Genomic DNA, 14,223 nt, shown 5'->3' with positions numbered 1-14,223 from the left:
CAGCCTAAGGGCTTTGTAGACCCTGGCAAGGAATACCTAGTGTGCAAGCTAAAAAAGAGTCTATATGGCTTGAAGCAAGCACCTAGGGAATGGTACCATAAGTTTGATGCATTCATTCAGTCACAGGGCTACAGCCGCAGTGCTATGGATCCGTGCTTGTACACAAAGAAAGCTCGTGACGGTTCTTTACTGATTTTGGTACTCTATGTGGATGACATGCTTTTAGCAAGGACAGCTCATGAGGAGCTAGATGCTCTTCAAGCTCAGCTCAAGAAAATCTTTGAGATGAAAGACCTGGGACAGGCCTCTCATATACTTGGCATACACATTACACGCGATAGATCTCAGGGACTACTCTATCTGTCCACAGAGGAAGTACATTCATAAAGTCCTTGAGCGCTTCCGCATGCAAGATATTAAGCCTATTGGCTGTCCATTACCTTCTCATGTGAAGGTTTCACAGGCCGATTTTCCGCAGACAGAGGGCCAAGATGGCCAAGATTCCCTATGCATCAGCCATGGGCAGTCTTATGTAAGCCATGATAGCCACCCGTTCAAATACAGCTTTTGCAGTTGGGGTTGTGGCACGTTATATGGCTACACCTGGCAAGAAACATTGGGATGTCGTGAAGAGTATCATGAGGTACCTGAAGGGCACAGTAGATATGTGTCTTTGTTATGGCAGCCAAGATACAAGAGTCGTGGGGTACACTGACTCTGATTATGCAGGACATGCAAATAGTAGGAAGTCCACTTCTGGCTATGTGTTCACCTATGTTGGAGGGGCTATCTCTTGGATGTCCAGGGCGCATAAGTGTACGGCCCTTTCTACTACAAAGGCCGAGTATATTACAGCCATAGAGGCTTGCAAGGAGGCTATCTGGTTAGGCCGTTTAATTGCAGACCTTGGTATGACAGATGCTATGCCTACACTGCATTCAAATTCTATGAGTGCCATTCAGTTGGCCAAGAATCTGGTCTTCTATGCGAAGACGAAATATATTGAGGTGAGGTATCACTTCATTCGCAAGGTCATTGAGGATAGGTCTGTTGACCTTGTCAAGATTCCGACTGATCAGAATCATACAGACTTGCTCACAAAAAGCCTCACTATCGAGCGCTTTGCCTTCCTCAGGAGATTGATGGACATTGGATGAGATGACGTTTTTTTCCTCATCCTGTTGTACATGTGTACATGTTGTACTGTCTTTTCTTTTTCTCTCTCACTGGGGCAGATTCGCCTTTAAGTGGGAGGTTGTTAGGGGTAAAGCGCCTCCGTCTAGTCGCCCGTGTATTACTACACTGATAATACCCACACCACTACACACTGTAGGTGGCGGGCGCCAGTCACAGTTACTTATTTTTTATTCTTTTAGTGACAGTTTGAATAAAGGAAGGCCTGACCACACATTGTGGTTGTTGGAGTTCCCATTTGTGTCTCTCTCTCTTCTTGCTCTTACTCTCTGCCATAGCTCATTTCCAAGCAAGCTTCGATCCTTCTTACCTTTCAATCAAGATCCCTATAGATACAAATCCTATAGCTCTACTCATTAAAAGTTTCCTAGTAGAATGATAAGCCTTCCTTAAGAGGTTGATGGGCATAGGATGAGATAACATCTTTCCTCATCCTATTGTACTCTATTTACATGTTGTACTTTCCTTTTATCTTTTACTCCTCACTAAGGCATAGTCTCCTTTAAGTGGGAGGTTGTTGGGGGCTAACTTATATACATACTTGCACATTTGTATACTGTAGGTGGTAGATACCTCTTACTGTCAATTTATTATTTATTCTTTTAGTGAAAAATAGAATAAGGAAAGTTAAGTCATACATTTTTAGAATAAGGAAAGTTAAGTCATACATTTTTTACTGCTGGATTTTCCACGTATTGGTTTCTCTCTTATTTCTTGAACCTCCATAGCTCTTTCTTCCTTCTTACTTCCACTTATGCTTCCATTGCTAGCTCCACCTTTCACTAATACCAGTTAGAAATAGTTGAATCATGCCCCTCATCCCTCCTCAAGACATCTCCATTGTCAACCTACGTGCTACTATCTTAGTATATACTTACATGGGCATTTAATGAGATCACAATGAGCCTTGGGAATATGTCAAGCTACTAATTGTTAAGTATGTTTACTATGTCTTTCAATAGCCAAAAAATGCTAAAGCAATCTAACATACAAGGATAAAAATTGTAGGATTTAAATGACATTGAAATAAACATGTGCTTGAGTATATCAATTACATATCATTTTACCTTCTAACTATGTGTAATAGATATGTAGTTCAATCATGTGTCTCCACATTACATCAGTATAAATCATGCTTGAGTTCATAAGCAATACATCTTATATTCTCAAGATATGTATGATTATGCAAAGCATACTACCATGTGATATTGTAACTAATTGCTTGTAAAGAAAGTTGGCATACCTTAAAGGGGAATTTTTCTTTTGTTTATATTGTACTCTAGTCCCCAAAATCAATAAATAGCTTGTAGCTATTGTGAACATTACATCCTATTATGCTACACTTGAGCATGTGTTTGTGATACTAAATATTGGCCTAAGGTGACTATTTGTTAAAACTCCCTCTGCGATATATCTTGCAAAAGATTCTACAAAATGTATATTATCCCAAATGATATATTGAGAAGGGTTACTACAACGAGTTGCCTCCACTAAGGTTCCATTTATGTATCCACTTGAACCACATTGAATTGCATCTACATAGTTGTGCTCTCCTCTAGCACCACAACATGCAGAGAAAGGATATAGCACACCTGCATTTCACAATTCACATATTAATCAAATAGATCCTATTGATAAAGTTGAAGCTCATAGCATTGAAAGTGCCATGAGGATTTTTAAAAAATTGATGGTTTAACAACTTATGCACAATTCCTTTTTTATGTTATTTTTGGACATGTCATGGCTTACTTGGGCTTCTATCGGTAATTTAGGAGGATGCTTGAGTGGCTAGCTAGGTGGCATATTTTTAGTTGACTTGCTTTTCTTTAGACTCATTCCTCAACCTATTTATATGGTCCTCCTCTCTACTCCCTCACACATTATCTTACATACCTCCATCCTATGGAGAGTGGGATATTGGATACATTCATCTAGTAAGCCATTCTCTATATGGGATATACTCATCGTCTCTTCCTTTCATATATAAATTCCATGACTCTTTCTTTATTCTCTATTTTTTTAATGCTTCTTTCATCCATTTCATTTAGTGTTCAACTATTGATTTCTATTGGTCATGTTGCATATATCATTCTCACATGGTATTAGATGACGAAGTTCTAATCTTGGAGTACTTTCTTGCTATTGTCATTATTATTTTATATCTATTTCTACAAGCATGACTAGGGCTAGCAATCATTGTGTTTTGTTACTATAAGCCCTTCATTTGGTGTGGATGAACTTCATCCTAGCTAGGGACCTTCTAAACAATCTAGTTTTTTACCTTGCAATTGTTTTTATTTATGCTTCCAGCTCATCACCTTGTGTCCTTAGTCCCATATCTTTATTCTTACTATAACTTCCTTGACCTAGCTCCTTGTGTAGTAGTAACCTTGCTATCATTTTGATAACCTAGTGTCTACATGACTACAAGTAATGTATGATCATATTCTTACTTCTTCAGAGAGGGTCATCATGTGTTTTAGCAACATGTTAAGTGAACCAAAGAGTTCAAGCAGTTAAGTCAGACTTGAGTAGCTCCTGAGGAGTCGAGCCACATGTTTATTCACTATAATGTGTTTGCATCACTCTTATGTCTTGTAGGCATGTAAACTATCTTTTGAAATTTTTGAACCTTTGATTGTGAGTTTATTGATATAAGTCAATACTCTCTCATACCCCTTACTTGAATTTTATCTTCATTTCATCATTCAATGGCTCCTCTTTGTTTCAATATGGATGATAATCTCAAAGTCCCTAACTATCTAATTTGGTATGTGGTTATGAAAGCTTGGTTTCTAGAGAAGTGATCATGGTACCTTATTTCAAGATCCACTTCTCATGCTTAATGGCCATCTTTTGTCTCCCATCTAGTTGGGATGAAGATGACTTTGTGGAAGTAGTGCTCAATTGGGATATTAATATACCAAAGCATATTTGGCTCTTCTATATGTATCTCAAAGGAAGCCATACTTGTAGTCACCTCCTATAGGACATCTTATGATGTCTGGGGACCAACCTATCACACTCCATGATTAGCTTTAGACCACACACAATTTGAGTCTACAAACACCATTGAATCATTCATCCTTTGAGTGACCCCTATACAAAACTATCTTTGCAATATGCAATCTGCTTTAGCAAAGCTCATTTGGTGGGGATAATCCTACACCAAGAATGATGGCGTGATGATGCCTTGTGGGATCAAACATTAACAACTTCAATATCTTTTCAATGTACAAATTCTATGTTGTTCGGAGCATGATTTTTCACTTAGGCTACATGGAAGGCTCCCATCTTGTTCTCAATGAGGTGGCATCAAGATGACGACGACAACAACAAGGAGGAGGAGGAGGAGGAGGAGGAGGAGGAGGTGGTGGTGGTGGTGGTGGTGGTGGTGGTGGTGGTGGTGGTGGTGGTGGTGGTGGTGGTGGTGGTGGTGGTGGTGGTGGTGGTGGTGGTGGTGGTGGTGGTGGTGGTGGTGGTGGTGGTGGTGATGCTACTTCTGTGGCAAGAAAGTGTATCTCTAAAGGGATTGTAAGAATATAATGATTGTGCAAGAAGAAGGAGAAGAAGGGCAAGCACTTCTCAAACTCTTGTATCATCCTCTAATTCTAACATGGATTTCACCTATGCTAAAAAATCCCATAATGACAACATAAATAATCTGCTAGCCTAGTAATGTTACCATCTCGTACTACTCTTTGGGCCAAAGAGGGAGTATGTGAAGAAGGTGGAGGTGGTGCATGCTAGTCTAATCCATATTCAAATTCAATGAACCTTGAGTGTGGCTTTCTACATGCACCAACTAAAGTCTAGGGGATTCAAAAATTGGAGCTACTTCTCCTTTCAAGTTCATGATGGGAGGCTGGACAAAGAGCAGTGTTTTCTCTTAGTCTCTTCTCATGTGAAAATACCCCTTTGGTGTTTGGACTTGGTTGACTAGGTCCTCATTCCTTAGGCTACATACATATGGACCTCCCCTCCACTATCCTCCACATCATCTTGCATCTCTACATCTTGTCAATGGAGGGGATTGGAGGCACTTACCTAGTTAGTTGTTGCCATTGTGATTTGTATTCACCATCCAATGCTTTGGTATGTAGACTCCATGGCCCATTGCCTCATTCATTAATTCATTTGTCTTCCTTCTCTTGTTCATTTCATTTAGTGTTTAGTAGTTAAGTCCCGTACTTTTATTGCATATCTCATTCTCACAAACCCAAGTATTTGGAAATACTATGTAATCTTGTGAACCTATGAATACACATATGAATGCATATTATCAAACTAATTCTAACCTATGGTAAAGAGTAGTTTAAGCTTTCAATCAATTAATTTTGTGTACGTGTGCTTGTGCATGTGCATGGGAGTGCGTGTGTGCATGTGTGCGTGTGTGTTCTAAAAAGTTGTTAACATTCATATACTTACCATAGTTTGAAGGGTTGTGGTAGCCATCTATGAGGATACCATAGGCATCAAAGTAGACCCAATTTGCATCTGAAAACTCACTTGATAGATTTGTAAGAAGTACTTGTAGTTGTTCATTGTGGAACTCCATAATATAATTGAGAAGGATTCTACATCCATATTCGTCTGCCTCAAGATTGGGGTATCGAACAATGTACACAGGTGTACATCCAAGAGGAGTAAGACCCATAACCACAAAATTTCTTGCCCCAAGGTTGTACAATTCCTAGAAGCAAAGAGAAAAGTCATCAAGGATACTATTTTGGATTCCTAGCATTATTGTTGTTTAACTCTTGTCCTCGTAGTTTAAAGTTTTTCAACATATGTAATACCTTCAAAGTTATTTGATTAGTTTATGGTTACATGTGTGGATGCATAGTGTTTTTAAAATGTCCTATAAAGGATCTTAGAAGTACATGGTAAGGTGCTCATGATGCTTTCCAAATTTTTCCATTGCTTTATCCCCTTCTTCAAATTTCTTGTAAATCTATGTATATAGTAGTTATACATATACATGCACCTATACATTTGATCATTGATTAAAGTGTATGTTATACAACACTACATATGTAAAAGTGTTTGCCAAAAAAAAATTAGAAGTTAAGTTTTAATAGTTAAATCTTGAGTTTTAGTTGCCATGTGAAAGTGTTTGCCAAAAAAAATTTAGAAATTAAGTTTTAATAGTTAAATCTTAAGGTTTACTTGCATTGTAATTTTTCAATAGTTCTAAGGAAAGATGAGAGCAATAATTTACCAATAGAAGCAAGCTATGGCAAATGAAATGTGACAAACAACTAGTATCACTTTTGTTTGTGTACCTCCTAATCTTCTCATAAGCTAAGATATGAGTTGTGACATTCTTACCTCTTAATAGTTATAGAGGAAAATGATAGCATGAATTTATCAATACAATAAAGATATAGCAAATGCAAGGCAATAAATAACTAGCACCACTTCTACTTATGTACCTACTATGTCTAGTTTCATGGTCTAGGGTATATAGTTTTAGACAACATTACCCTAAATCCATCCTCCATTGCATTCAAAACACTAGTCACAAAAGTTGGCACATCAAAATCCGTTGTATTTTCAAATTGATAAACATAATCATTGTTGCCATTTTCGAAAAAGAAAATGGCTTCATTCAATTGTTGTGATGAATAACCTGCCACACAAAATCATTTGTTAGATGGTACAACTACCTTGTAGGATGTTGAGAAGGATAAAGACATTTAAAATGAATATGGCCATTTGCACAAAAAGAAGTTCCTAGTTGTTATAGTAGTATTAGAGACAATAAGTAGCATTTGCATTTTTTTTGCATCCCATGGCTTGCTTGCAAGAAGCCTCAAATCGTGAACCTGTCAAACCTTGCTACTGGGTCGGTCTAACATAAGCTTGTAGTCAAGGACGTTGAGTAAAGAACAAGTGACACCAAGACAATATATCATTGTACTTCTTTTTGCATAGATGTCATCTCCATACTGCAACTAATAAACTCATGAGTGCATGGACTTATGAACTGATGAATGCATGGTTGACAATTTGCTCAAGGAATATGAAATGATTGAACAACATTCTAGCATTGATGAAAGTGTTGTAATGATGATCATGTTCGATACTTCAAAATGCATCAAGGCATTAGGAGCTATTAATAATGTTCATTAAAATGGTACCTTCGCTTGATTGGTTTAGTTCGTTAAGAAAATCAATGAATTGATTGACTTGCACGCTTAGGGGGAACAACTCGTCGCTGTCCCTTGCTGTAGACCCAGCTGAGGCAAAGTTAGCTCCAAAGGTGAAATTTGCGGCAACACTCCTCAGATAGGGGTTCAATAGACCATAGCCAAGGCCTTGACCTGTCAACATAGCCCGCACAAACATGGCATTGTTTATAGTTGGACGGAGTGACAAACACTGCGATTATAATCGCTTCAATTTGGTGAATAGACTCATGAAACCACCACATGGGCCAAAAGGCATGCTAGATTTATGAGCACGCACAGGAGCCTGAATGTGTAAATGACGAGACCTCCATTAAAGCTTCCCTCTCAAGCTCATGAAAGGGGGGGCATGGATGGCCTGGACCATGAGCGAAGCTGGTGTGTGCTGTGCAAATAAGCTCTGCATTATATGTGCCGTACACAGACACAGACACACAGAGAGAGAGAGAGAGAGAGAGAGGTAGTATTACTGATGAAGTCTGTGATGACACGGCCGTTGCTCCATCGGCCAGCGGGCCTGGAGAAGTAGTCGACGCCGTAAGGCACGAAGTCCGCTCGCGTCGAGAAAGGCATTGCGGACGAGAACTCCCCCGTGTCCCACATGGACGCCCCGAACACAAACATCAGGGGCTGGCAACTGCCCCCCGCCCCAGCATTACTACCACCACCACCACCAGCCGCCGCCGCCGCCGCCGCCTCGGCTCTGCTTGATGTTCGGGAATCCTGGGCCACAATAATATTGCTGAAGAAAGCAGAAGACGAGGAAGCTGCCGGATCTGCACGACCTTCCACGGAATGCAGGCAAACCATCGAACATGTGCAGAGGAACAACAGCAGCAGGAGGAGGAGGAGAGGGACAGGCCGAGACAGCTCCATGGCTGCATGCGCACCGAGAGAGACAGACAGACAGAGAGAGAGAGCCCCTCAGCTTAACCTCTCGGAGTCCATCAGCGGTTTCACCATCTTTTAATTCGTCTTGGAGACCATATTTTATGTGTGTCTCTCTCACACACACTCTCTCTAACTTGCAGGTGCGATTCTCGTGGTGGTGGGCTCACGACGCCCTCTTTAATAAGTATAGGCCCCAAATCCCCTCTCAAAAGAACCTTAACCTCCCCAATAATTCACCCCTGTAGCCTTTGTCCCCGTTCCCTTTTCAACACGTGACTGTTCCCCTCTCTCGAGGGCCTGCCAAATTCCCAGTGGCCATTCCACTAGAACTTGCAAGGGTGACTCTAGAATCTGAGAGGTGCGAGTCACCTAAGTGAAAATGAATAAGTTTGTGGAGGTGAGACTTCAACTTGCATGAGCATTTGTGCCAAGCAACGATGCCTTTCTCGGAGCTCGGCAAAGTTGAGATAGTTTTTCTCAGAATGAACATACTACATCTGTGTTTTGGTAACCCCCCATGGGACCTAGTGGCCAACGCCTTTGTCACAATGGACCCTTTCCTCCTCTCTCTCTACTGTCATTGATGCAACATCATCATTCATGTTTTCCCATGAGCTCATCAATTAACCAAACTTACAACGTATGCACAAGTCAATCAACTTATGCATGGCACTGCTCTAAAGGGTAGTTAGACAAGAATCTTGTATGTCAACAATCTTTGGTACCCATAATGTAAGATGAATAACCAATTCCTGCCCAAAATGTGAAAATGAATTTTTAGACAATAGGCAAGGATATGGGCACAATATCTTTACACAAAAAGGGACACGCTTTGCAAAAACGGAAAAAATGTTTAAAATATATAATTTTATGATTGGCCACATGCAAATAATCTACCATTGCCCATTACTCTGTAAAGCGCACAAGGAGTTTGCCAATTTAGCAAGTATATAATAGTTCATGTTCTCTCCATTGTGCAACAAAGGGTGCATGATCAACCCCCTACTTTGATGACTAGCTAATAACTAGCACTATGGCCATCCCTCGCTTGCTATGTAACTAGCCTAAAAGAATTTGGGATGCTTAATGGTAGGTTTGTGACACATTCCTTCATCTTATCAAAGCTTTATAAACCATAGGGTTTGAGTATACTTATGGACAAGGTTTGTAAAGCAATAGCTATGAGAGAGTAATCTTTGCTCAGGATCCTACATGTTACTATCCAGTAAGTCCCAATAATCTTGAAACTTCCTTGATTGATCTACCCATGGGCTCTATTTTTGCTTTTCTTAAACTTCTAAATTTGGAAAAAAGTGAGTAAATACTAAATTGCAACAAATAACTCAAAAGCACTCAAATTAGCTTGTTTTAAGCTTAGGATAAGCTTCCCCTCTCTAACTACATTAATAGCCCATGGGTAGCCTCAAGGACACACAACTCCCTTAGAGGGAGATGCAACTTGACAAGTGCAAGCAAAGCTACAAGAACTCTCTCTCTCTCTCTCTCTCTCTCTCTCTCTCTCTCTCTCTCTCTCTCTCTCTCTCTCTCTCTCTCTCTCTCTCTCTCTCTCTCTCTCTCTCTCTCTCTCTCTCTCTCTCTCTCTCTCTCTCTCTGTGTGTGTGTGTGTGTGTGTGTGTGTGTGTGTGTGTGTGTGTGTGTGTGTGTGTGTGTGTGTGTGTGTGTGTGTGTGTGTGTGTGTGTGTGTGTGTGTGTGTGTGTGTGTGTGTGTGTGTGTGTGTGTGTGTGTGTGTGTGTGTGTGTGTGTGTGTGTGTAAAGATACCATCAAGGATGCAAACTAGACTATGCCTACTCAATATAATTGGGTCTAATTTTTTAATTTCATATTTTAGTTTTTAAATTAAAGGTTAAAGGATTGCTTTAGTTAAATTTATTTGTTGATTGGAAAGGATTCCATTCATTGCCTTGGTACGTCTACTTTATGGTGTTTCTTGTGAATGAATAAGAAGATTTAAGAGGATATACTGGTTCCGTAGGACCAAATTATATATGAATATTGGATCTGTAGAACCAATGGAGCTGTCAATAGTTGAACTCACCCCAAGGTCTAATGAAGTAATAGAGATAAACTTAGAAGCATCATTGCTTGGTATCTAAGGCAGAGAGTTAAATGGTGAAAAAGGCCAAGCACATTGTTACTACATATTCACCTCAAGCGGAGGAGCTTAGAAGGCCTTAAAGCCACTAAATCTCTTGACATTCTATGATAGAAATGTAGATCTTCATAAACCCTATCATCTACTAGGGATGAAGACCTTGAATACTATTTAAGTGATGGAATGACCTTAAGGGGTCAAGAATCCTTACACGAACTTAGGCAACCTTGTGGAAGTCGGGATCCTTATAGGGATCATAATTAAGAGGAGATGCTTTCATTATTGATTATATACTTTATGTGCCTAAATGGCAGGTAATGAACCTTGTATAATAGATTAATAATGAAATATGATTTTATATGTTCTAACAGTGTGGCAATATTTTACCTAATTAGATAACTAAAACAAACCCATCAAAGAAAGTGGGAGACCTCTGTCCTAATGGTTGAGATTCTATGGTTGGGTGGACCTAATCAATGGTAACTTTTCAAAACACTTAGATAAAGCTATTTGAACATGACCTCCCAATTCTGTAGGATAGAATTATCTTAGCATTGTTTTAGGAGTCCCTATATTGGTCTTGGTGGCCGTGAAAGTTTAAAAGACAATTACATTCTCATTGAGCCAAGTGTGGTATTAGCTCACTCTCACCTTTGATTGGTTATAAAGTCCCTTCATAGATGGGCATTCTGTAACATATTAAAGTAACTAAATATTCATTCAATTTGCTTGGAAAAATTAAATTCAAAATATTTCTAGGAGGATTTAATTGAGAAGTGAAATTGATGCGACTTCTTCTGAAGAAGGGATTTCCCAGAGTAGTAAAGGAAGAAAATGGATAAAATAATTGAAAATGAGTTGGTAAAGTGAATCTAAGTGTCTAGATTGAGAGTATTTGTGAATAACTAAATCAATTATTGAGATTGATGGAATATCATCTCAAGAGTTTAAGATAAGATGCTTTTGTGATCTCAAGAACATCAAGGCATAATTGTAGTTGAACTCCAAGAAAAGAAATTCATTTACAAGCAGACAAAACCACTAGACTTCAATGGTGAGGATATCAAAGTTGAGGTGGATCTATAAGTTTGGATTAATAGTATGGGTGATTATTTCTCTACTATCAAAACCAATGAAGTGAATAGATCTATGGTAGCAAGTTTATACCTCATTGATTAAGCCAAACTGTGCTAGAAACTATGATACCTTGATAATGTAGTGTTAAAAGGGTCAAGCACTTTAGGAAGACATAAAAGTTGTAGCAAGAGGAAGATACCCTCCATCCTCCTTTAAAATGTATTGAGATATTTGCAATCACACCTAATGTAGCCTCTTTGTATGAGGCGGTTAGGGTTGAAGACATGTAGGTTGTAGGAATCCCATATGCACAGAGAGGGAAGATTGCTACCCATCCAGCAACTATAAAGCATTGTACTTGACTACCACTTTTCATATAGAATGAATACAATGTCATGATGCTTTGTACTTTCAGTTAAGTGTATTGTCTTTGTCAAACCATCGAACATGTGCAGAGGAACAACAGCAGCAGGAGGAGGAGGAGAGGGACAGGCCGAGACAGCTCCATGGCTGCATGCGCACCGAGAGAGACAGACAGACAGAGAGAGAGAGAGAGAGAGAGAGCGCTCTACTATCTCTCGCTCTCATGAAAGTATCTTTCGAAAACCAAAACAGTGAAAAGGCGTTCACCCTTTACAACTTGCATACTTTTTTGAAACCCATAAAACTAGGTTGACATGTGCGGCACAGTAAACGAGTTTGAAGTTTTATATGCATTTTTGCATATTTATTGCGGGTAAACGAGTTTGAAGTTTTATATGCATTTTTGCATATTTATTACGTAGCAGTTATATTGTCAGTACGTTTGTAAATAAGTTTTACATTGTTTAAATACATAGAGGATGTCGAAATGAGAATATGTATACATATGTAATTCAAGTCACTTATAAAGATTTTGAACGTTCACATTTCTTTTCGTCCTAAGGCCATGGCCAAGTGCGTCCAAGGCCATGGCCAAGTGGGAATAAGAATGAAAACACGGCATTTTCCAAGGTGATATCTAGGCAAGGTGAGGTTCTTGCATGCAAGCCATCAATCCAAAACGTCATTATCCTTTCAACAAGACGGTTATTATTCTTGTAATATGATGCTCAAAGGGATGCTCTTGCACGTTATGTTTTGCATAGAAATGCTTAAGCTACAAGGTATTGCTTGTTGATAGTTTTGTCATTTCTGATTCCTTGTTTCTCTTGGCATGCCATTCTTCCAATCCCAATATACTATTCCACCAATTCATTTCTTTTATGTAACGAGATACAATGGTCTTTCAAATGTGCACAATATTTTGCTCCAAGAACAAAATTTTTAATTTGAAAGTACATCAAAATTTGTGGATTAACATTAACATGGATTCTCAAACACATGCATGTGAAAACAAATGTCTTCACACTACCATGACATGTAGTAATTCAACAGAAATTCATTTCACATGGAAAAATATCATCAATCTAGGGCATTAACAAAATGATTAGCATCATCAAAAACCCTCAAGAACCATGTCTCTAGTGCAAGGAAGTTGTTGCCATCGAATTGAAGTAGCAAGTTCCCACATGACTTCATTTACTTCCCTTTCATTCTACCTCCATGCACGATCATTCTCAATCTGATGATTGAGCCTCTCTCATTGCAGCGCCAAGCTTGTATCATGCATGAGGGCTTCACTAGTTGCTCACCTCTCCTCCACCTCTAAGGCAAGGGATTCCCTCGCAGCTCTTGCCTCTCATCCACCTCTGAGAAGCAATCCATCAATTGCTTCGTGGTCTCTTCCAAATCATGGCCTAAGGTTGTGCGATATGTCTTATGCCTCTTGTGGCCCACAAATTTTGGAGTTGTTTGCTAGAGCTTGTTGATTTGTTAAATCTTTCGCTCCTTCTTCATTTGCAGGTGCATCGTTTTCATCATGGTTTGCAGATTCATGCCCTACTGGTGGTTCTGTGAAGTAAACAATCAAATTTATAACTCAAGATTTGAACAAAAAAAATTGGTGCTACATTATTGTTCATGCTAACAAAGGGTTCGCACCTAGTTGGTGGTCACCAGATGTTGTCCACACTACTTCATCCCCTAGATCTACCACATGCTATCCACCAATGCAGTTATCTATGGTATCATAGACACCTATGTCAAATGATATTGGTAGCTTCCTAGCCTTTCATTCCCTTGAGCTCATATGCCAGTACAAGGGATATCCAAATGGGACATGCTGCTCGTAATCATGAATTGTCTTCCACTCTCTGCTAACTCAACTCTAGTAGCGGGTCTTGAACTACCTTGTTAACCTATAGACATTTGAATTGGCACATTGCTCAGTCACATATACCCATCTATGTCCAGTAGTCCTCATGCACAGGCAGCCTCCCAGTCTCTATCATGTCATCCAAGTCCAATTTAGCTATGATAAGAGCATTGATCTCTCAAATATCCCAAGGATCATTGCTAGAGGCTTGAGGGTCCTTTACACAGGGACTACTATTCATGGCTACTGCAACAAAAGGAGGGTTGTTGTCCCTGTCGATGTGGTGTATTGGTGCATTGTTGCCAATATGGTTCTCCTCACTTTAACCTAGTGTCATGACATCAACTGGATCCATCCCATCCTCAAGAAGGGGAAGAGGAGTGCGAGAGGCTTCTCTTGGGAGGCCCATAGGTGGCAACTCTAGGTGTCCGAGCAGCGTGTCTATGAATGGTGGAGACTAGTGGTGCAGGATCTGTCCATGGAGGTGATGGTGATTCTTGATTATAAAAGGACTAGTAT

The 14,223-nt window shown here is 39.6% G+C and overlaps 1 protein-coding gene across 1 annotated transcript; it reads right to left on the bottom strand.

Annotated features, from left to right (window-relative positions):
* Positions 1 to 2,441: 2,441 nt before the first annotated feature.
* On the bottom strand, positions 2,442 to 8,363 carry LOC148024646 (GDSL esterase/lipase ENOD8-like). Its single transcript, XM_087694281.1, has 5 exons — positions 7,856 to 8,363; positions 7,338 to 7,520; positions 6,681 to 6,826; positions 5,623 to 5,887; positions 2,442 to 2,786 (listed from the first exon to the last, which is right to left on the bottom strand). The coding sequence occupies exons 1-5, from the start codon at positions 8,259 to 8,261 to the stop codon at positions 2,527 to 2,529; spliced, it is 1,260 nt and encodes a 419-aa protein (XP_087550407.1). The 5' UTR covers positions 8,262 to 8,363; the 3' UTR covers positions 2,442 to 2,526.
* Positions 8,364 to 14,223: the final 5,860 nt, after the last annotated feature.

This window comes from Lygodium microphyllum, chromosome 15, assembly GCF_053477565.2.
Source record: "Lygodium microphyllum isolate KBCC chromosome 15, Lygodium_microphyllum_v1.1.10, whole genome shotgun sequence".
NCBI classification, from domain to species: Eukaryota; Viridiplantae; Streptophyta; class Polypodiopsida; order Schizaeales; family Lygodiaceae; genus Lygodium; species Lygodium microphyllum.
Note: the sequence above shows the minus strand (reverse complement) of the source record. Positions and strands in the feature narration are given on the sequence as shown.

Excerpts from the sequence above, each read along its gene's own strand:
- LOC148024646 (XM_087694281.1), bottom strand. The coding sequence starts at position 8,261 with ATGGAGCTGTCTCGGCCTGTCCCTCTCCTCCTCCTCCTGCTGCTGTTG. Across the intron at positions 7,521-7,855 it reads TGTCATCACAGACTTCATCA|GTCAAGGCCTTGGCTATGGT; the intron begins GTAATACTACCT and ends CTATGTTGACAG. Across the intron at positions 5,888-6,680 it reads CAATGGAGGATGGATTTAGG|GAATTGTACAACCTTGGGGC; the intron begins GTAATGTTGTCT and ends CTTTGCTTCTAG.